This window comes from Mus caroli, chromosome 14, assembly GCF_900094665.2.
Source record: "Mus caroli chromosome 14, CAROLI_EIJ_v1.1, whole genome shotgun sequence".
Classification (NCBI taxonomy): domain Eukaryota; kingdom Metazoa; phylum Chordata; class Mammalia; order Rodentia; family Muridae; genus Mus; species Mus caroli.
This window is the reverse complement of record NC_034583.1, coordinates 18,788,877-18,811,049: the sequence shown is the minus strand read 5'-3', so window position 1 is coordinate 18,811,049 and position 22,173 is coordinate 18,788,877. Positions and strand designations below refer to the sequence as shown.

The 22,173-nt window shown below is 38.9% G+C and overlaps 1 protein-coding gene across 11 annotated transcripts in view; it reads left to right on the top strand.

Annotated features, from left to right (window-relative positions):
- Positions 1–22,173, top strand: part of Slmap (sarcolemma associated protein) — a 62,674-nt gene that overhangs the window by 22,874 nt on the left and 17,627 nt on the right. For 10 of the 11 annotated variants that reach the window (XM_021181383.2, XM_021181378.2, XM_029469131.1 and 7 more), the window contains 3 exons: positions 10,115–10,174; positions 13,718–13,798; positions 13,983–14,042. In XM_021181383.2, the coding sequence (XP_021037042.1) occupies positions 10,115–10,174; positions 13,718–13,798; positions 13,983–14,042 (201 nt within the window). Of the gene's footprint in view, positions 1–9,813; positions 9,953–10,114; positions 10,175–13,717; positions 13,799–13,982; positions 14,043–22,173 lie in introns of those variants that run through there. The other variant, XM_029469132.1, reaches the window with a different exon arrangement.

The window sequence follows — 22,173 nt, the reverse complement described above, 5'->3', positions numbered from 1 at the left end:
ATAATTATTTTTAAGACCTTGAAAAAAATATTGATATTTTTAATTATATAATGCTACTTTTATTTTATTTTATATATTTTAGCTTTCAGAATTTGTACTTTAAGCCCAACAAATGAGAAGATCATCAAAAGAATGTTTTGCTGTATTGTAATTTTCAAAAGTCCTTGTTAGTAACCAATAAAGTTCACACTTGCCTATTCTCAAGAAAGGAAACAAGACCCCATTAAATGTCTAATTTATATTATATATTTGATTTAAAGTAATATAAAGTATAATTGTTTAAAATTTAAGTTAAAATCTGCTTAGAGAATTTTATTACATTGTATTTGTATGGTAAAATGAGCCAGAAAAGTATTAAGAGAACAGAAGTCAAAACAAACACCCTCGGTGAGAAAGTTAACTAATCAGAGGATGTTTGTGCTAACTGTCTGTGTGACTGCTCCAGACAATACTGAACCTGCACGACACAGAGGAGAGTCAGAGATAAACTCTCATCCTTCCTATACAAAGGCAAAGAACAAGAACCAAAGCCAAACAAAACAAAAGGGCTTCTAAGTTCTAAAAGATCTTCTGAGTTGTTAGTGCAAATAGTGAGAGGTTCAACTCGTGAGTGGCTCAGAGAAGCGGATCATAAGAATCTGGTTTCTGCATTTTAGGTAGCAACTGTTTGCTTTCGATGTCTTAAAGTTTCCAAATTAAGTTGGTTCCTTAAATAAGGATTGCTGGAAAGAGGGTTACCTCTGGCCTTGTTTGTTGTTAGAAGGGTCATTTTATGACAAACTGCCATTGTGGACATTAAAGAGTATTATCACAGGAAGGAAACTCAGCAAACACCTTGTTCAGGTAGACTTAGGAGTAGTGTGGGATTATGCATTAACAGCCATACATCATCTTTTTTCCTTTTTTTGTTTTGTTTTGTTTTTATTTTTATTTATTTTATTTTATTTTATTTTTGTTTTTCGAGACAGGGTTTCTCTGTGTAGCCCTGGCTGTCCTGGCACTCACTTCGTAGACCAGGCTGGCCTCGAACTCGGAAATCCACCTGCCTCTGCCTCCCGAGTGCTGGGATTAAAGGCGTGCGCCACCATGCCCGGCTCTTTGTTATTTTTTTTTTAATGATTAGGCAATTTAAATTGATTGGTATTGATTACAAAGTATATATTTAGTGTACAGTAGTACTTCAAATTCTTTCTCCACTCTTTTAAAAAGAAATGTCAAATACCTTGTTTATTATTTATTGAACTTATATAGCTAAAGTCAGTGTTTTAAAAACTAAAAAGCTCATGGTTTACTTCCATTGATTCTTTAAATTTAGTGTATTGGGAGATAGTTCATCTTACCTGTATGAACCCATAAAAATGTAGATGGATTTTTATAGAAAATAAATGAGCTGGAATACATTTTAATGGTTTCTTTGTATGAAAAGTCAGACTGTATTTTTAAAAAAGTTCTTTTAGAGAAAAGTGCTTAATTCTAGGAAAAGAAGGTGGGTTTTAAACAAGCTTAAGTATAACCTTTTACATAATTCCCAATCTGTAAATATTCTATATAAAATTACTTTACATAAAGTCTAGAATTAGCAGGTAACTTCACTAAAACTTATTAAAACCTTATTAGCAAAAAGGAATATCTTCAGGATAGCAGGGTTGAGGAAGGACTAAGGTCCTTCCTCTTCCCTGTAAAGTTTACTCACTTGAGCTACTTGGGGCTTACTTCATAAATTTAACCGATTGCCAGCCTGGTCTACAAAGTGAGCTCCAGGACAGCCAGGGCTATACAGAGAAACCCTGTCTCCAAAAACAAAACAAACAAACAAAAAACCCACAGATTATTCGGAACGCTTTTCTGTTTTGCTAAAGATGCTTTCTGAGCTAACAACTTGTGTACCTGTTCTGTTTGGTCCTGTGAGACCCCGATTTAAAGTGTTTCTCCCTGGGAGGTAAAGCCCCTGAATATTCCTGTTCTCCGATTTAAAAAAAAAAAAAATACAGCCAGAAAGAAGCTCTTTGTTCTTTATAGCCAGCAAAAAGCTTTTTTTGTTTCAATACCTTACAATCAGAGATGTGATAATTGTAAAAAGACCTAGCCAGGCACTTGCCTGGCTCCCTGTGCCAAGGACCCCCCCCCCCCCCCCAGCTGTAGCCAGACTCCTTCCAACTCTCCTCCCAACTCCAATTCCTCACTTTTCCTTTAAAAGCCCCCTGCTGTTGCTGCTGGGGGTCGAACTCCCCTGCCCTGCCCTGCCCTGCCCTGCCCTGCCCTGCCCTGCCCTGCCCTGCCCGGTGTAAGGGGTGTAAGGGGTTCGTCCTCAGCTAGCTGATAATAAAGCCTCTTGCAGTTTGCATCAGGTGTGGTTTTCTCAGTTATTGGGGTGTTGGCCAGCTCGTCCCGGGACTTGAGCGGAGGCCCAGCTTCGGGGGTCTTGTAAGAACTCTCGTTTGTCCATGAACTCTCGTTTGATGAACTCATTAAATGCTGAGTGACACCCTGAGGACACAGAGACTTGGGACCTGTCCTTGAGTGCAGGGAGGGCGGCTCTCTGGACATCTGCCTGCCACTGGGCTGTCCTCACAAGGAGAAAGATTTTGCTGCTGGATGCCAGAGAACGCTCCTCTCAGGTGTGCTTTGTAGAGACAGACTGTCCATTCTCCAGGAGTCATGGCATTACCAAGTGTCCTGAGTGAGATTAATGCTGCTGTGCTCTTAATCGTGTTTACTTTTTTATCTTACTGGTTTGCGAAGTATTTTTTCCCTTGCTCTATTTTCATTTTGAAATTATAGACACTGTTTCTGCATACTTCTTCTAGTACTTTCTTCCTGCTAGGGCTTGCTCACTCTCACTGAAACTGAACCCTTAGTTAAAGGAATCCACTGACTAGGTGTTGCTGGGTGACTCTGTGTTTACGCTGTCTCAGGGTTATCTGAGTGCCAACTCGACTTCAAATAAATTTTTTTTTTAACTTCAGTTTTTAAATTTTTTTTATTTCTCTAAACCTGATCAGTTTATTTATGATTAGAAAACATCAAGCAATTGTAGTTGTGTAGTTTATATCCCCATCGTGGGAAAACTTTCTCTCAGAGTTATATGTTGCTAATATTTGATCTCTTCGTTCTTAGTTTGTCCTTTCTAGATACATTGAAGGCTATTGGCAGCTCTTTTAGCACTTGAGTGGCAAGAAAAGGATGATGGTAAATTCATGCCAGTGCTGTTTTTTCTGTTCTTGAAATTGGTCAGTTTTCATTGAGTTCTGAATTCTGAACCCCTCTCTCCTCCTTATTCCTCCTTCCTCTCGTTTAAAACAAACAAACAAACAAACAAACCAAAAACCTGTTCCCAGAATATCTTCTATAGCAAGAATTCCTTTAGCTGATTTTACTTCACCAGAAATGAATCCCACTGTACAAGTCTGGGTTTTTAAAATGCACGTGTGCAGCCCTTCTGTGACATTCTAAAGCCTTATTTCTGCTGTGAGTTGCCAGCCTCTGAGGAAGGCTAGTTGCTAACTTGATGTTGAACTCTAATTATAATTTCATTTATATAATTTAAATTTAATTTATATAATTTAATTTTAATAAGTTTATTTTTGGCATTTGCATTTTCAGAATCAACCAGCTCTTCAGGTGACTTTGGCTTGTTTCCATTTATAATCTTATGAGAGGAATGTTGGGAGGACGTGTTTCACTTACCATATGATTTCTGGCAAATTAGCCCCCTTTAGCCTTCCTTTCTTCATTTATAAAATGAGATGGTTGTACATACCTCATGACACTTTTAAAACTGAGTTGAGATTATATTTACCTGAGCTCTCTGCTCTTGTGAACTGGGAGGGAGGAGACACAGCATGTCTGGACTCTGGAGGGACAGTCGCAGCAGCTTGCCTGGAGTAGCACTGTCCCCCTCCTCCGTCCCAGGCATGGAGCAGTGAGCCAGCTGAGCTAGCTTTGTTTTCTCAGAATCTAGAGTTTTACTTCTTAATTAACAGTATGCATGCCATTTACATAATTTTAATTGCTGGCTTGTTTGCAATTAAGCACATTATTATAACAATATTTCCTGATGAAACTCCGTTTTGAGATTTAGAAATATTTTTCGGGTTGGTAGTTGCTGAGCAGATGGTCTAGTTCTCCTCTAACCTGAGTTTACCTAGGAATCTTAATTGTACTTATGTCTTAGCATCGTCGTTAGTTGTCCTTGTCATCTAAGGATAATGTGGCTCTGGTGTTAAGAACCTAAGCTTTGCACACCTGTGTCTTCTTTTTTTTTCCCCTTGAGATTTGTTTATTTATTATTTATTTATTTATTTAATGTGTATGAGCACACTGTAGCTGTACAGATGGTTGTGAGCCATCATGGGGTTGCTGGGACTTGAACTCAGGACCTCTGCTTGCACCAGCTCTTCTTGCTGCAGCCCAAAGATTTACTTATTATCTGTAAGTCCACTGTAGCTCTCTTCAGACACACCAGAAGAGGGTGCTAGATATCACTCTCTATGGATGGTTGTGAGCCACCATGTTGTTGCTGGGATTCGAACTCAAGATCTTTGGAAGAGCAGTCAGTGCTCTTAACTGCTGAGCCGTTTAGCTATATTCTTAACAGAAACTTTAAAACACCAAGACAGCTGAAAGTCTTCTTGTGAGTATGTCACTTTATTCTTTATATCTATTTTGAACCACATAGTAATGTGGTACATAATTTATTTCTGTGAACCAAGAAATAAGCTTAGTTCTCATCCAGTAGGGTTTTGGCAGATTCAAAATTTTAAAATTTACAATTTTATCATCCTATACTTTATGACTAAAATAAATGTTTAGATGATGGTCCCTCATGTAGTTAAGATGATTTTGTTGCTAGTTTTGCTTCCCAGAATAAGCTCCATATAGAAGGGCCCAAGGAGATAAATCAGATTAAAACTCAAGGATGTTCACAGCAGCAGGTTTATCAGAGTCCAAAACTGGGAACAACTCAGAGGACTTTCAGTGTTAGTGAATGATGCACTGTGATCTGTGGGTGACAGAAGCCTAACATGGAAGAATATGCACTGCAGTAGTTTACTTAGGAAGTTAGACCCTGAAAAGTTATATTTATTTAGTCAGGTATGTTTGGGTAGTGTGACTAAAGAAATTCGAAAGAGTGCACAGGGAGATAGCTTGCTTGGTAAAGTGCTTGTTGCACACACACAAAGGCCGGAGGGATGTCTAGTAGCAGTAGAAAAAACGGCACAGTCGCACATCCTGGTAATCCCAGATAAGGTGAGGCAAAGACAGGAAGATGTGTTGGCCAGCTGTGCTAGCTGGATGGTGAGAACCAGGTTCAATGAGAAATCATCTCTCAAAAAATAACCCGAGAGCAACTGAGGAGGGGACTCAGTGTAATCTGTGGCCTTCACATGCATGTGCACACATGTGCCCCCCCACACACACATGAATACACATACATACCAAGAAATGGAGGAAGCAAATAAATATGAAAGGGTAAGTATTGCAAAGTCAGGTAGTCCTTGCCACCGTGGGGAGAGAACGTAGAGAGTTGATATCAACCTTTGAAGGTTGATAGAAAGGATCTGTTCTTTGACTGGGCAATGCCCTCACAATAAATACACATGACTAAGTGTGGCACTCTCCAGATGAGGTGGCACATGCTTGTAATCTGAGCAGTGAGCAGGCTGAGATAAGAGGGTTGCTAGAGCTAGACAACACGGCCGAGTGATAAGACCCTGCCTCAAGTAAACAAGAAGGAACAAGAGCATGGTAATAATCCCCACTCTAGAGTAATACTTAAAGTATAGCAAACAAACCAACCATGGATTGGGTTGGGTTGGATTGCTTTGGTTTGGTTTGGTTTGGTTTGGATTGGTTTGGTTTTTTAAAGAAAGCCCTCTCTTGTATCTCTTTCAATTGTGGCAAGTCAGATAACTCCTTCAAGATCTAAAGGATCTTCTGTTACATGGAAGTTCTTTCTTCCAGTCTCTGATGAGGGGTAGGGGAAGTAGGCCATAAGCTGTTCTTCTCTCTGTAGATTGTAGGTATTGCAATGGAGCTTCTGTGTTGTTGGAGGTTTTATGTTTTGTTTGCTTTGTTTTTCACTTTCTCAAAATGAAAGGGAAAGTTTTGAGCAATATATTCTAATATGACCCCCCCCTCCATTTATGGTTTTCATGACAAGAGTTTTTCTGTGTAGCCCTGGTTTCTTGGAAGTTGAGAGCAACTTCAGGCTGGCCTCTAACTTAGAGATGGCCTGCCTCTGCCTCTCTGAGTTCTGGCATTAAAAGTGTGACCTACCACTACCTGGCTGAGTTTTTGATGTTTAAGACAATCGTTGTAGTTGAGAAAGACCAGAAGAGTTGATAACCAGACAGATATGAGGCCTAGGTCATATTTGTGTAGGCACATTCTCGTTAAATCAATTTCCTCGTTATCACGTCTTTGTTATCCTGGTGCACAGTAATATTCGAAGGACTCCTTATATTCCCATAAGTAGTTTATAGTGAATTGAGGAAAGTGGAGGTAATGGACAGCTGCAGCATCCTGTCAAAGAGATTTGAATAAAGAATAGTGGAGCAAGAGAGGAAGGACACCAACAGGAGTCCTTTAGGAGAAAGGAAGAAACTAGAAACTCAGCTTTAGCCACAATGAGATTTAAGTCCCTGTGGGATTCTGGATGAAGATACCTAGAAAGCAGTTAGAGAATAGAGTTCTGGAAACTAAGAGAGAATATGACTTGCCATCAGCATTAAAAATAGTTTAGTTGCAGATGTTATTGCCATTAGCAAAAATCTTGAATGCCAAATACACATATTTAAATTATATTCTCATGGAGAAAAAGTCAATGAAAGGCTAAGAAAGGAGTGGGTAGGCATAGGAAGTGAATGGGCAGTCCCAGAAGTAAAAGACATAGCTTTTAAAAGGCAGTTGAAAGCTTTTGATTAATACAATTAGTGAATCCATTTATAACAAAAGATTTAGGTCACAAGGACAAGGGGGTGGGGGAGTCTTTAGCAAGTCATAGGTGTCAACAAAATTTTGGAATATTCCAAAAAAATTAATCAGGTGTGAGAGATTTGAATTCTCTTCTGTTTCTTACTCTACAGGGGGTAGAGGGGTAAATTTTAAATCGACAGCTCGATACCGAAGGTGCTCAGGACCGGGGGAATCCATGTGGTACTTTAAGCAAGGGTGTGGGTTTACCTAAGACTAGTCTGTGCCTTATTTTCTTTACCCTGGTCCATTCAGGAGCTGCTACTCACTGTCTCCTGAGCTGCTGTGCCCCGTAAGTGCGTCTAGAACTTGGGCAGGTTTGAGTATAAGAAAAACAGGGCTTATGAACCAGGGAAGAGACAGGGAAATGTAGGAAGAAGAGGAAAGCTTGTAAGAAATGTAATTAATTTTTTCAGAAAATTAGATATTTTATAAATAAAATAAGAAGCATTATATTGTCTCTTAAAAGGTGCAACCCAAGTTATTAAAATTATTGACAGGCAAGAGTATGATACTAAAGTTTTTAAAATCAGTACAAAGGTTTTTAAAAAGTAAATATTCTAGAAAATGAAATGATAAGAATTTTGAGTAAAATTTTTTTAATATATATATATATATATATTTGTTTGTTTGTTTGTTTGTTTTTTGTTTTTCGAGACAGGGTTTCTCTGTGTAGTCGTGGCTGTCCTGGAACTCACTCTGTAGCCCAGGCTGGCCTCGAACTCAGAAATCCGCCTGCCTCTGCCTCCCGAGTGCTGGGATTAAAGGCGTGCGCCACCACGCCCGGCTTAAAATGTATCTGGCTATGTATTTATGTTGCAGCTGAAAATTTTTTTAAAGTAAATGTTTTAAAATAAGGAATTATCATGAGAATAATAAGTTTAGCTGTGAGAAGTGAGAAAAATGGAATGTGTGGAAGGGCGTGGACACACATACACACAGAGAATATACTTATGAATAAAACAGAATGTAAGACAGTGCCCTAGTGAAAGGTATTGAGATTCTATGCTGTAAATTAAGAAGATACACTGAATGTTCATGGACTTGTGTCTTAAAATATCACAGGCTAAACCAGAAACCAAGGCACACACTCTGTTGTTCCATTTCTATGATCCATACAGGGCAAATAAATCAAGCAATAGGAAACAGGTCATAACCTGCCAGGGCCAGAGAGGGAGGGAGGGAGGGGAATAAATGCTTAATGTTTCTTTGGCTTCTTTTGGGGTGGTGAAAATGTTTTAGGTGTTATGACTGTAGTAATGATTACTGAGTTGTTCCTTTAAAATGGGTGGTCTATGTGAGTTTTAGTTGAGAGAGGATGGGTGGAGGGGAGTACAAAAATAATAGGGTTGGGCATACTGCCCAGCAGTACAGTACCCTGCATTCTCCAGTGTGGGGCTGGAATGGAACAGGGGAATTTAATAGCTCTAAGGGTCAGTAAGCAAAATTATAAAATGGCAGTAAATAAACGTTGAAGTAATTTTTTTGTCTCTCCCTCCTACTTTCTAAATTCTGTATTCCTGTACTTACTTTTTTAGATTTATTTTTTTATTTTGTATATGTGATTATTTTGCCCATATATATGTATTTGTACTGTGTGTGTGTCTGGTGCCCATGGAGGCCAGAAGAGTGTGTCAGATCCCTTAGGACTGAAGTTACACCACCATATTGATGCTGGGACGGAAGTTCAGCTCCTCTGAGAGCAGTTGCTCTTAACCACTGTGCAATATCTGGATTCTTACTGGCTTAGTCTGTCAAGCATTTATTTCTCATCCATGCTACTTGTCTGTCACGAGGAGAGCACTTTGTGCCACATCATCACTCAGGGTCTATAATGTTAATTGTCTTACCATGATGTTGCCATCTCAAAAGATGATGCTTAAGTTTCTGTAGTGTAGGGGCTGTGAACCTCTATCTTCTTTAGGAGCTTTGGCCCTGGCTTGTGCCATGGAATTGAGTGTCACCCCATGTACTCAGAAAGGAATGGCAGATCAATTATTGTAAGCTCTAGAAATCCTTACCACCTATGAAGAATCTTCATTGGGCTCACCTAGGTCCGAAGCTAGGAACCAGCAGAGCACAGTGCTTCTAAAACTTTGAAGGAAAATTATTTCCTATAGCATTGTGGGCCTAGTTTAAACTGCCAGATAAAAAGTGTTAGTAGAACTTGAGCGTAGTCAGAGGAAAGAGTTACAAGTCATTTACCCTCTGTCCATTCCTTTCATGAGAAGGTCAGAAGTTATGTTACAATAATAAAAAGAGAGAATAAAACAAGAGAGAGATTTTTGAGGATCCACAGCCAGGGCACAGTGCAGGCTACAGTTGAGACTGAGGTAGTAAAACTAAAAAGCTGAGAAAGCCAGGTGTGGTAAGGTGAAGTGAGTACAGGCAGGAGGAAGGTCGAGGCAGGAGGGTCTGAAAATGGAAGGCCAGTCTGGGCTACATATGAGACCGTCTTTAAACAAACAGACAAGACAACACATGAGGAAAGGGAGAGATGGAGATATGTGTGACAATATCAGGAATTGCATTTCTGTAAGAACTTAGACTGAAAAGTAAAAAAACATTTAGTAAATAAAAAGGATTTATAAAGTCCCAAAATACTGAGTGACTTCAAGTAAACTGTACAGATATATTTTTTCTTATTAAATGCTAAAAACAATCCTATCATTTCTTTTAAATAGCTAGCTCTTCTAAAATCATCCATTTTCTTGATTATATATTTTGTAGACTCTCTTCTGAATTCTATCAATAGGAAATTATCTATCGGTATGGCATTGTTTCTATTCTTTAAGGAAACTGCCTTCCCAAAGTCCTTTATTTCAACTTCATTCCCAGGACTTAACAATTTCCTGTTGGTTGTTTCTTTTGTTTCCTCATACAAGAGTCTAGACTTTATAATAGGCTGGTGTCTGATGAAAACAGAAGGCATGTTCTTTCCCTACTCCCCGTTCTCTGCAGTGATGTGGTTGTTCTAGTAAGTGTAGCTCTCTACTTCCTCTTCAAGGTACAAGCTTTTGGTTGAAGCTTGGTCCTGGAGTGATGTCTTTAAATTTGGTCATGGAATGTGTTACACTGCTCCTCTCAGGGAATGCGGCTCTGTTTGAGCTTCGGTGGTAACTCTTATTTTCTTTGGCAGAGAAGCTGATGGTCCAGGGGCATCTAACCAAAGTGGTAGAAGAATCAAAGCTTTCAAAAGGTTAGTTTGCTGTCTTCTCTCCCCCGTGCTTTTACAGGTATTTTGGATAATGAAAGTTAGTTTAGAATTTCAAGGTTGTTGTATTTTAACCATGAGCTTATTTCTTACAGCTTACAAAATGTCAATGTAGTAACAGTATCGGATATTATATAAAGTATTTGTATGCTTATTTTAAGAAAAAATAGGAAAGTTTCTTTTAATGTAGGCATTTGTGTGTGGTTTTAAGGTTAATGCTTGTGGTAGGTTTGCAGTTGATCCTTTTCTCTCATTGCTACATTGTTTTCAGTTTTCATCTCAGTCTTAGCCAACACAGGGCAAATCTTTTAAGAGTGAAAAATACTTAAAATTTTATTTTGAAGACTACTATATATTTACTATTATATTATTATTATACATTCCTTATGATATTCAGTATTTCTCTATTTTGTTATCTTAGTTTGATTAAAACAAAACTGATGACTTTTAGCAATATAAAATCATGTTATATTTTATAATTAAGTCTAGTAATACCATCAAAACAGGTTATTATTATTAATTAAACTTAGGGAAGAAAATTAAAATTTAAAGCACCCTACTGCTGCTTTTAAGCATAGGAAAACTAGGTAAATAAATCTGGCAGGATGTGTTCATTGTTAGAGTGGGACTTTCATTAGACTTTGCCAGAATAAAATTTAAAACTAGCCTCACAATCCTAGTTAGTTAAAACAACAAATGCTAAGAGTTTGTAACAGTTTATTTTCGTACATTCTGTGTTATTAGAATAATTGGGTTCAGTTGCTTTTTAAAATGTTTTTAAACAAATTGTGTTATTTCAGATGTCTGGTAGCTTTCATTTTGAGTTTTGTGCACAGTAGATGCCATATAAGGAGAAAGAATGCATAGACATGCAATGCTAAGATTGTTCTGGCTGATGGGCATTAGGTTGCAGAACAGTGAACTATTTTTAGTACAGATGTAATTTATTTTGTCTTATTAAACAGATGAGAACAGACTTTAAAATAGCCTTTACTTCACCTCCTAAGTTCCTATTCTAATCTGTTGATTGAGTAAGCAACACTTTAGACTGTAAGCAAGGCAGAGGGTGGGGGTGATTGGTGTTTCTTTCCCAAAAGTGCCTTGCTGCCTAGGTATGTCAGTGTGTTATGGAATAGATTTGCTTGAAATCAGGTTTTTGAAAAAGCTGTGAGCAACATTATGGATTAAAAAACTACAAATAAAAAGGTTTGAAGAGCCGGTTTTGATTCAGCAGTTCCTCTTCTGGGTCTCTTGGTTTGTTTTTTGTTGAGACAAGCTCTTACTGTGTTGCCTTGTTTTACCTTGAGCTCTTGTCTTAGCTTCCTGAATGCTGAGATTACAAATGGGGAGGGACCACATTGGCTGTGTTTTTATCTTAGGGAACAAGCTAGACCAATGTTCAAGGTTCTTTGTTTCAGTCAGACATTTATTAAACCTATTATGGCAAATAGTTCCATGCAAATGAGTTTAATTCATTTTCCAAGAGTCATAATACGTGTTTCATATTTCATTAATCAACACTTGTTAGTACTTTTCATACTGCCAAACCAGGTGGCCATAAAAGTTACATCTTAATGTTTTCAGACTGGCTATAAAATATTTCTTTGGAATTTGACTCAGTTACTTGTCTTTAAAAAACTGCATTAGTGATTTTATGGTGATTTTTCATTACTCCATTGAAAATAACAGTTGCTAGGAGTTATCAGCTCCTCTGAAGGCTTCACGCTCGTGCATATAAGCAGGCCTCGCGAGTGCTTTCTGGGTTAGGACTAAGTCAGGGCGTATCTGTAGACGCTTGGACACAGGTGGGAATGCAGCACAGCCCTTGTGTTCTCTGCGTGTGCTCAGGCAGCTCACGGAAACTGTCAACCTCAGTCTCCCCACTCTTTCTGCTGTGTTAGCTTGGCTGCTTTGATTTGGAGACGGGGTCTTAGGAAAGAAAAAAGTGGGGAGGGAGTAAATGAAACAATCTCTAAATATACAAATAGTGTAATCTATATGTATTATACTTACTGTCTTTAAGTTTCAGTCAGTAATATTATATGTATCTTCAATATGTTCAATACACATTTCATTTTTCCATAATGATGGTGCTGTAGTAAGCATCGTTATGTCATATTTCACATATTTAACTACTTCCTTAGAGGAAAGTAAAAGTGGGCGCACAAACTTTATTTATTTATTAGATTTATTAATTTTATATGTATGAGTATTACTCTGCATGAATGTATATGCGCCGTATATGTATTGGTGCCCACAGAGGCGAGTAGTAGTGTTGGATTCCCAGGACCTAGCGCTACAGTGAGTTGTGCGCCACTCTGGATTCTGGAACCATATGAGGGTTACCTGAAGAATAGGGATTGTTCTTAACTGCTGAGTCATCACTCTAGTCCATGGTTTTGCATATTTTAAATTTTGATATATATCGTCACAAATGGTGCAGTCAGATAAATGTCATGATTATTTACGAAGATAGTAATCCCCTAATGAGTATGATTTTTCTCACTAGAGAAATAGCATCTGTATACCCTGAGACAGCAGAATATGGTCAACAGGGGAAAAAGAAAAGCAGTAACAGAAACGATATAATAAAAAAAGTCATATACTAGGGAAATAAATGTTTCCTCAGCAGCAGTGTAGTAAAAGTGATACTTTGCAGCATAAATAGGCCAGATAGAGAAAATGGTTGTTGAGGAACATAGACTCAAGCAAAGAATTGCAGTCTACAATGAGTTCTTATGCATAACCGTCCAAAGAAGCCTGCCTAACTGAACTCTCGTGGGGATCAGTCAATACAGGGATAAGAGTGTGGTTAAATTCTTCTATCTGCAGCTTAACTGAAGCCTACATGTGATTCTATAGAGTTTCGGTTGGAGAATGGCTTTCTCCATATACCCTGTCCCAAAGAATGCCATAGAATCCATAGGTGCGCGGTTACAGGCCCTGACTGGGATTTAGTCACTCACCATCTTTAGTCAACCGTTGCTTTGAGAACAGTAGCCTAGAATGTCTGATATGGCATGGTAGTTCTCAAAAACACCTTGAAAGCAGGTTCCCTTCTTGTTGTAATCTGAGTTTTCTTTAAAAAGGGGGCTGCTCATCTAAACTGGTACTTTTATACATTTTCAGGTGATTTTCTGACTCTACCCTAAGGCAAGCTTCAGGCTGTAATATGTAATGTGCCTTTTCCTTTGATTATCTTCAGGCAACGGCAGCATTGCTCTGGGAGTTTTGTTGCATTTGTTGTGCCTCCCTGATTGCTGTATTTTTGTTCCAGCTGATAAGTGGACAGACTTGAATAAGAGCCCTAACCCTCTGCATAGCAAGCAGGATCCACATTTGGATTTTCTCTGCGCTCTCAGAAGTAATCAGCATTGAGTCGGGTGGTGAAGAACAAAGAGATTCAGTGATCTCAGTTGATTTTTAACACTATTTTGCATAGACATAGATTTGATCCTTTAAAGCGATTTTCTTAGTAGAAGGTGTTGAATTATAATAACGTTTTGACTTTTGTGTTTTTCCTAATAGAAAATCAGGCAAAAGCAAAGGAATCTGACTTATCAGATACGCTGAGTCCAAGCAAGGAAAAAAGCAGCGACGACACCACAGGTGAGTGTGCACCAGTGCTCACAACCCGAGCAGCTCTTCGTGACTCAGCTTAGTTGGGTAATGAGTATGGAAACCTCAGCGCTTGTATTTAACGATCCCTCTGTAAAATCTCGGATATTTGTTTATTATGATAATAATGTGTTGGCAGGTTTTAAAACTTTGTAATTCTTTTTCCTCCTTATAGACGCCCAGATGGATGAGCAAGACCTAAATGAACCCCTTGCTAAGGTGTCTCTATTAAAAGGTATTTTAACCTGTTTCCATAACAGTTTAAACCAGGATATTAGATTCTCCTTTTGCCACAAAATGTTTCGTGTATATGTGCAGCTTTCTATTTAGTTCACTGGTTTAAAAGGTGGGAGGAACGCACATTTAAAGTGTTGGTACCCATTGCTTGCCAAAAATAATTAGCTGACAGAGTGGTTACAGAGTGACGTGGTGCAGTGAGGATAGAGCAGCACGTGGCCAAACCTGAAGTGCATTTGTGTGTGTTTTCCTCATTTTTAATAGAAGCTTGTTTGTACTGTTAACATAATAAGGGTAAGGTGAAAACACTTAGCTTTCTAGAAAGAACCATATCATTTCTGCTGTCATGTGCTAGAAGTCCTAAGATTTTAACGTTCTGTTTCCCAATAATGATCTTGTTCTTAAGGCTCTTTGAGAAGTTTGGGGCCAAGATTTTTTTCCAGTTACATCTTTTCTCCCTCCTTCTCTTTCCTTGCTCCATCCATTCTCTCTCAAATTCATGGCCGCTTTTTCTTTCCTTACTATTATTATGTGCATATGCATAAATACACGAATACAAACTGCACAGTCTGTTGAGTGTGGCCTGTATATGTGTGGTTTCAGAGCTGAAGACTTAGTAATTAGATAACCAATTAGGGCCTTATCCACAGAGACTAAGTCTGCCCCTCTCACTGAGCTGAGAAATTTTGTGATAAGCCTCTTTTTTTCTTGTCTCACCCCTAAAAAGGAAGTATGTTTATTTCTTGGTAGTTACTCTTTTAGAATACAGTGGATAGGAAGTAACAGTTATTTACACAAGTATTTCTCAGTGAAGTGTCTTGGGGAAGACTTATTGATAAATCTTTGATAATCAGCATTTACGGTTTTTCATCACTTCACTTTCCACAAGGAAGTGTCAGTCCCCAGTTGAATATGTGGGGAATGGTGAGCTAACACAACAGGAAGCTCTCTGGGTGAATCAACAACGGCAGCCTGTGGAAGTTTCTTTGTGTGTGTGTACCTATTGTTCCATGGGAGTGGTAAGGGGCATCATAGACAGATTCTGAATTTTGAGATATGAGGAAGTGGGCTTGATTCACCCTGCCTGGCCCTGCTGCTGCCTAGTTGTGTAACCAGGGCAAGAGTGAGTTTTCTCAGAGTCTCTCAGTGTTCCTTCATCTGGGCATCCTTACTCTCCTTGTCTTTCTCCATGGACCCTGAAAATCACATGGCTCCTGGAAGCAGCTTTGACTGAACTCCACATCCCAGGGAAGTTCCTGAAGGTTGTTGACCTAAGCAGCCAATGCGTCCTTCAGTCTGATCACGGTTTTCTTTATTTATTGATCTGTACTGCTCCTAAGTGACTCTTGGTGTTGAGAAGGCATGAGTTCTTTCATGTCATGGTAACTAAAATAAACTAATGTTTGCACAGCTTAGAAATCGTCACAGAAATGCAAAACGGTTATTATATAAGATGTTATAGATACTGGGAAAAGGGATGAGGTTGTGAGTCACTGTAAGACCCTAGGCTTGAGTCCCAGCATTGTAAAACAAAAGAACAAGCAGATGGACAGGCTGGGATTGGGAGAGGGAGCTCTGCTAAACAGACAAGACCTGGTACAAGAGAGAGGGGACGAGAACCCCACTGCTTTATGGGAACATGAAAAAATAAGAGAGGAGAAAGTTGAGTAATAAACACTCATAAAAGTAGTGGCTTATGTGGTCTTTGTGTTGCATAAATCTGCCAGATATTCTTGTTAGCTAAATTCTGATTAATTTTTAGGTAGCATTGTGATTGTGTTAATTATATTTAACAGCTATTAATGCTTTTATTTATATATTTTATTTTTAATTGTGTAGGAATAAAGATGCTTAACATTGCCCTCTAGCCTCTCTACTCCCAAGTATATGCATGTATGCATACATCAACACATGCGTATATATGTATGGACACAAATATACCCATGTACCATGCACATTTATGTGCACAAACACACAAATACACATACTCTCTCTCTCTCTCTCTCTCTCTGTCTCTCTCTCTCCCTCCCTCCCTCCCTCCCTCCCCTTTTCCATTTTTCCCTCCCTGCTTACATTTCTGTATGATGGCTAACTTTTGTTAATGAATAGTACTTTTTCTTTTTTTAGATTTATTTATTATGTCTATAACCTTATGCCTGTATGTATGCCTGCAGGCCAGAAGAGGGCACAAGATCTCATTATAGATGGTTGTGAGCCACTTTGTGGTTGCTGGGAAGTGAACTCTGGATCTCTAAAGAGCAGCCACTGCTCTTAACCTCTGAGCCATCTTTCCAGCCCCCAAAGAACAGTATTCTCCACAACAGCTGTTCAGAGATTTTGAAGCTGGGTGTGGTGGCTTATGCCTGTAATATCAACATCTGGGAGAGCAGGACAGGCAATGTTAGAGGCCTGTCTACCTCTCAGTGAAATAGAAAGATTTTACAACATGATTTTTTTAAAGTTACTTTTAGGTTTATTTTATTTTTTTTCATTAAGTATGTGTATATGTCTATGTAAAGGTATGTGCACACAAGAGAAAGTACACATGGAAGCTAGGCCAGATGAGGTTATCAGAGTCTCTGGAGGTAGAGGCACAGGAACTGAGAGCTGGCTGTTGTGGAGTGCTAGTATTGCTGGGCTTTCGTAGATAATGCTTGAAGTTTAGTAATTAGGACATGGAGACATCTGTTTAAGGCATTGGCCTTTGGCTGAGGCAGTCTCTCAGGTAGCCTCTAACTCAACCCAACTATCTTCATCACTCCATGTGGTTCTCACTGCCTGCTTCCCAGATCTCTTGCCTTTCTCAGGATCTCTGCCTGCCAGGACGTTTTGCCTATACTTCTTGCAGCATCTCAGGCTGCCAACTCATTCAAACAGTTGGCTTGGGAATCTACATGGGGAAGGTCACCTTACCCATGGCTGCTTACCTTTCTTTTAAAGGCAGGTGAAGAAGTAAGTAACACATACATATCCTGCTAGCCTGGTTCTGGCTACAAATAACAGTTGAGAACACAAGAATACACGTTTTCATAGCCAGAAAATACAATATTTGGGGTCACCTCAACATGGCAGGACCTGAGCTTTGGTAGTGTCTAAGCAGAATACACTGTGACTGCTGAGCCATCTTCCATCACCTTGCAGCTTGATTTCTAAGATCAGAGTTAAGAGTCTAGAGCAGTGGCTCAGTGGCTAAGAGCATTTGTTGCTCTGGAGGACCTGAGTTTGGTTTTCAGCACACACATAGTTGTGAACAGCCATCCATAGCTCTACTTTAAGGAGACCCAACACCCTTCTGACTTCCATCGGCACTAGGTATACAAGCAGGAAAACACTCAAATACATAATAAAATAAATGAATATTTAAAAAGAGAAAATAGAGTATTAAGTCATTCTATGCTTGATTAGGATGGTGGATTTTATAAGAGTTGAAATAATCACCATTACTTTAAATGGTTGTTGTTGTTATTATTCCTTTGTAAGAATATTATGCATTTCCAGCCGGGCAGTGGTGGCGCACGCCTGTAATCCCAGCACTTGGGAGGCAGAGGCAGGTGGATTTCTAAGTTCGAGGCCAGCCTGGTCTACAGAGTCAGTTCCAGGACAGCCAGGGCTACACAGAGAAACCCTGTCTCAAAAAACCAAAAACAAAACAAACCAAACCAAACAAACAAACAAACAAAAAAAACAGAAAGCCTTTTGCCTAAATAACATCTAATGTAAAGATTTAGAGAACTTAGAATAGTTTCAAAGACTCTTATGTATATTTGGGATATAGAGTTTCTAGTCAAATTGGCAATAAACAAGGATATTGTAAAATTTGGGAGTTCATATTTTCCTAGTTCCTCAACATTTTCCCCAATCAGACAGTAGACCCTCTGACCAGACAACTTGTTGTACCAAAATGAAACGGCTAGTCACTGCCACAAGTCTCCCTTCATGCCCTCTTCTGATGTGGCCTACTGATGTTTAGTGCAGTCCATTCGTGCCTTTACTCATAGTCTCCCTGCTAACTGCTAGTAGAGGTACTTGCCACAGCTCCTCACTTCTGGTTCCGTGTTCTTCTAGTGCCTGTTCGTAGGAGCTCCTTCCACGTAGCCTCGGCACAGTTTGTCAGGCCTCCTGCTCTGGGAGCTGTGAGTCTGATAAGCCTTAAAATTCATGACTCTACTGTTATTTCTCTTAAGTATTTTACAGTGGTTCTTAAAAGATCCCACAAAAGTGTTTGCTTCCTTTTGCCATTTTGAAGACAGAGAAGGGTAGGTGATAAGCCAGTTGGGGTTTTGTTTGTTTATTTGGTTGGTTTGGTTGTGATGCTAGAAAGTCAGTTGGAGCCTCTTGAAAGGAAGATCATTTGTGATGACTTTAAAAGCATATCCTATGATGCATGCATGCCATACTAAAGGAGAGAGAGAAAAGCATGAACTCGAGCTTGGCTTCGAATGGTTGAAAGGATGTTATAACGAGAGAAAATGTCCTGGTTTTACATGCTTATGGTAGGCTGAGAGTTTAGAACAGAGACTAGAGACTTCTGGCACATACAGCCAAAAACTACAGCTCCATCATTTCTTTCTCTTCATCCTTTCTTTGTTTTGTTCTCAATTTTGAAACAGATTTGTGAAGCTTAGGCTGGCTTTGGAATTCCTAAGTACTTGAATTCCTTCTTGCTGCTTCTACTTCCTAACTGCTGGGATTTCAGGTTTGCCACCACGCCTGCTTGTGATTGCAGTCTTAGTGGGGGAGGAGTATGTCATGCAAATGAGTGTGGTGGCAACTTTGGTCGGGAACCGGGGTGGAGCAGTAGTCTGGATGGGATTCCCAAAGATGGTTAAAAGTACATGTGGGTATGCCAAAGAAGAGAAAGGGCCATGTGCATTTCTCAAAGAAATGACCCTTATGTAGTGATAGGAGTAACATCTGTCAGTCATGCATGCAAGGGCACAGGCTCTGGAGGGCAAATGTGGTCAGGCAGAAGTAGCTCAGTTTAGGAATTTTCTGCATGAGTGTGGATGCTGCTGAAAGTAGAAATTACTAGACAAAAACAAAACAAACAAAAACATGAGAATGACCAAAGAGCTGGCAAAGGAACCAACTGTCAGCAGGGAATCTGGCTGATCAGGAGAGGCAAGGGGTTGAAAAGTCAGCTCTAAGGGGTCACTGCCAAAGCTAAATTTGCAGTTAGGCAGCCACCTGAGGCTGTCCCACATGTCAACATTGGTATGAGAGACGATTTGGTTTACAGACTAAGCCTACAACTGCCCATCAAACTTATGAAAAAGGGGAATTGATGGTGGTGGAAAGAGGATGCACCCCTCAGCTGATGTGATAGTGTGTTGTAGGGAAATGAAGCACAGAGAATGTTCTGATGGGCCCTTTTCTAAGATGGTTGGAATTTTCAACCAGGTATATACTAAAAGGGTCTGAGTCTCAATTCGGAACATACTTTGGTAAAACCAAATTTAATTCAGGATATATGTAGTTTTTCTGTAGGCTAATGCCTGTGAATTTAGTTGGTTCATGCAATTTGAATTTGTGGAATCTAGCCTTGGACTGAGAAGCTGGGCTCTGGCCCTCTTTTCTGACCCCAGTGTCATAGTTTGGGCTTCTATGCGCATGTAAGATGATAGTATTTCTGAGGCCCATACTGTACATGATTTTGGTTTTTTAGTAACACAGTCATAGAAAGCTCTAAAGATATGCAAGTAGTGTTAAGAGTAAAACTTGTTTTTTAAGGTCTCAGACCACGAGATCCTCCTGCCTCAGCCTTCCAAATGCTAGAAAGGCATAATTCCTCAATAATATTTATTTCAGTTTGACTTGTACAGCTAAATAAAATGGGCTTAGGTGTTGTGGTACATGCTTTTAACCCTAGTTACTTGGAAGGTTGAGACAATACTGCAAGTTCATCTGAGGCCAGTCTAACCTTAGATAAGACTCAGCCACAGAAGAAAAGATAAGGAAAATGAGTCAGGCTGGGAAGGCTTCCCCTTGTATAATACTCAGCACCAGACTCTTCCAAGGTTGTGAAGCGGGTTGATTAAAAACACCATTTTAAGGAAAAAAGTGTGGCACCATCAGAGTAGACTTATTAAACTAATGAAGTACTTTCCCACGAAACCTTGTGGAAAACAGCGTTTAATCAGCCTCAGCATAAAAATGTTTCTCATTAGTCTTTGATAAAAATTGGCTCTTGATTGTTTAGAAGGATGATCTGCACACTAACAATGTGGTTAGTTTGAATCTGGTCGTTTGTGTTTATTGCACCAAACTTGCCAAGATTTTTAGTCAGTAGTAATACTATTCTAGAGTTCATGTTTATATGATTTGATGCATATCATCTTTTTTCTTTTTGTAATTAAATTTGTTGGTCCTTTTTTATGGTTCAGAGAACTAATTTACAAATAGTGCTCCTTTGTATGAGCACAGTTCATTATGGCATTTATTATATTTTCTCCTTTAACATGTGCTTACTTGGCATAATAAGCCCACATTGGACAGTGCAATGCTGTGTTAGTTTTGTTTCAGGGCATGGCCTGTCACGGGAGATGTTCTGTGGGATGGGAATTGTTTGTGTGTAGGCTTTCAAGGTGGGCTCCTCATTTATGAGGAAACCCTAAAGCAAGACAGCCTTCCTGCTTGTAAGGATAAACACAGAAGGGGTGGGGGGATAAGTTGACAGAATTTAGTCAGAAAGGATTGAACTTGTCCTAAGATAGTGGCATTAGGATTGGTTACTTTAAGAGATTTTTTTTTAAATTATTTTAAAAAATACAAACATGGTAAAAGTTGAAGAAAACAAAACCCCCCTATATATGCCGACTTCCTAGATTTAGTGCTCTACCATATTTCCTGTATTTAAATGTATGTTAGGCTGACTATTTCTTTTAATTTTTTAATAATTTAATAATTTCTGACCTATAGAAAAGTTGCAGCATTAGGATTAAGAATCCTGTATATTCTTCATTCAGATTCTCCACATGTCAGCACTGAACCCATATTCCTCACTTTATCAATTTTTCATCCTTATTTTTCCTCTCCTTCCTCCTGTCTTTCATCTTTTACTGTGGATCTTTCAGAATCACAGACAGGATAACCTTTATTCCTGAATACTTTGCCCCGCATATCCAGCTCCTCCCACATGACTCTTACATCAGTCTCGGAATTAAGAAGCTAACCCTGCTATGTTACTGTGCTTGAGTCTGCCGATTTCATTCTCATTTTCCAGTTGTCTCAGGAATGTCCTGGGTCATGACTGCCTTTGTCATGGTTCTTTAGTCTCCTTTAGTCTCATGTCTTTAACAGTCTTGAACAACATGGAACAATTAAAATGTCTCTCAGGTTGGATGTGTCTAATGCCTCCTTGTGACTAGGTTCGAACTGTGTATACTTTACAGAAATACCATGTCAGAAGGTGCCTCATAGTGCATTGCTCTGTTGTTGGTGACATTAACTTTGACTAATTAAGGTGTTGGCCTCCTTGGCTTCTCCTTGCCTTGTAACTTTTTGTAAGTTACTGAATTTTCTATTTTTGTGGAGAATTGTCTATGACTACATACACGTTCCATTAGACCTCAGACTTGTTCCTATTTATGTTTTAGCATATGCTGATTATTTTTACTCAATTAGTTGTTGCTACAGTAGAGGTCAAGAATGATTTCATAACTATCGTTTCTTACATATTTGTTGTCTTGGCTCTTATTGAATTAATAATTCAGTGCATATATGTATCTGTTGTGCGGTTGGGTACAAATTAGGTACAGTGGAACATCCAGTCTAGTTTTTATTGTGTTTTTATAATTAACAGTATTTTTTGAATTTTTAAAAATTAAACTATAACTGCATGTTTCTATTGTAGTAAGAATCTTTAAATTAAAAAAGAATCTTTATTTTATTTTTTTCTTTTTGTTACAAAATTTCACCCTATAACCCAAGCTATTCTAGATCTCACTGTGTAAGCGAAAGAATACAAAATACAGTATAAAAATATGACTTTCTAGATGATGTTAGTTAGTGTTCAATAGCCAAAGTATTTTTAAAGATTTGTTTGACTGTGTGCACGTGTGTGCGCAAGTGTGCATGTCCCTTCCCTTCCCTTCCCTTCCCTTCCCTTCCCTTCCCTTCCCTTCCCTTCC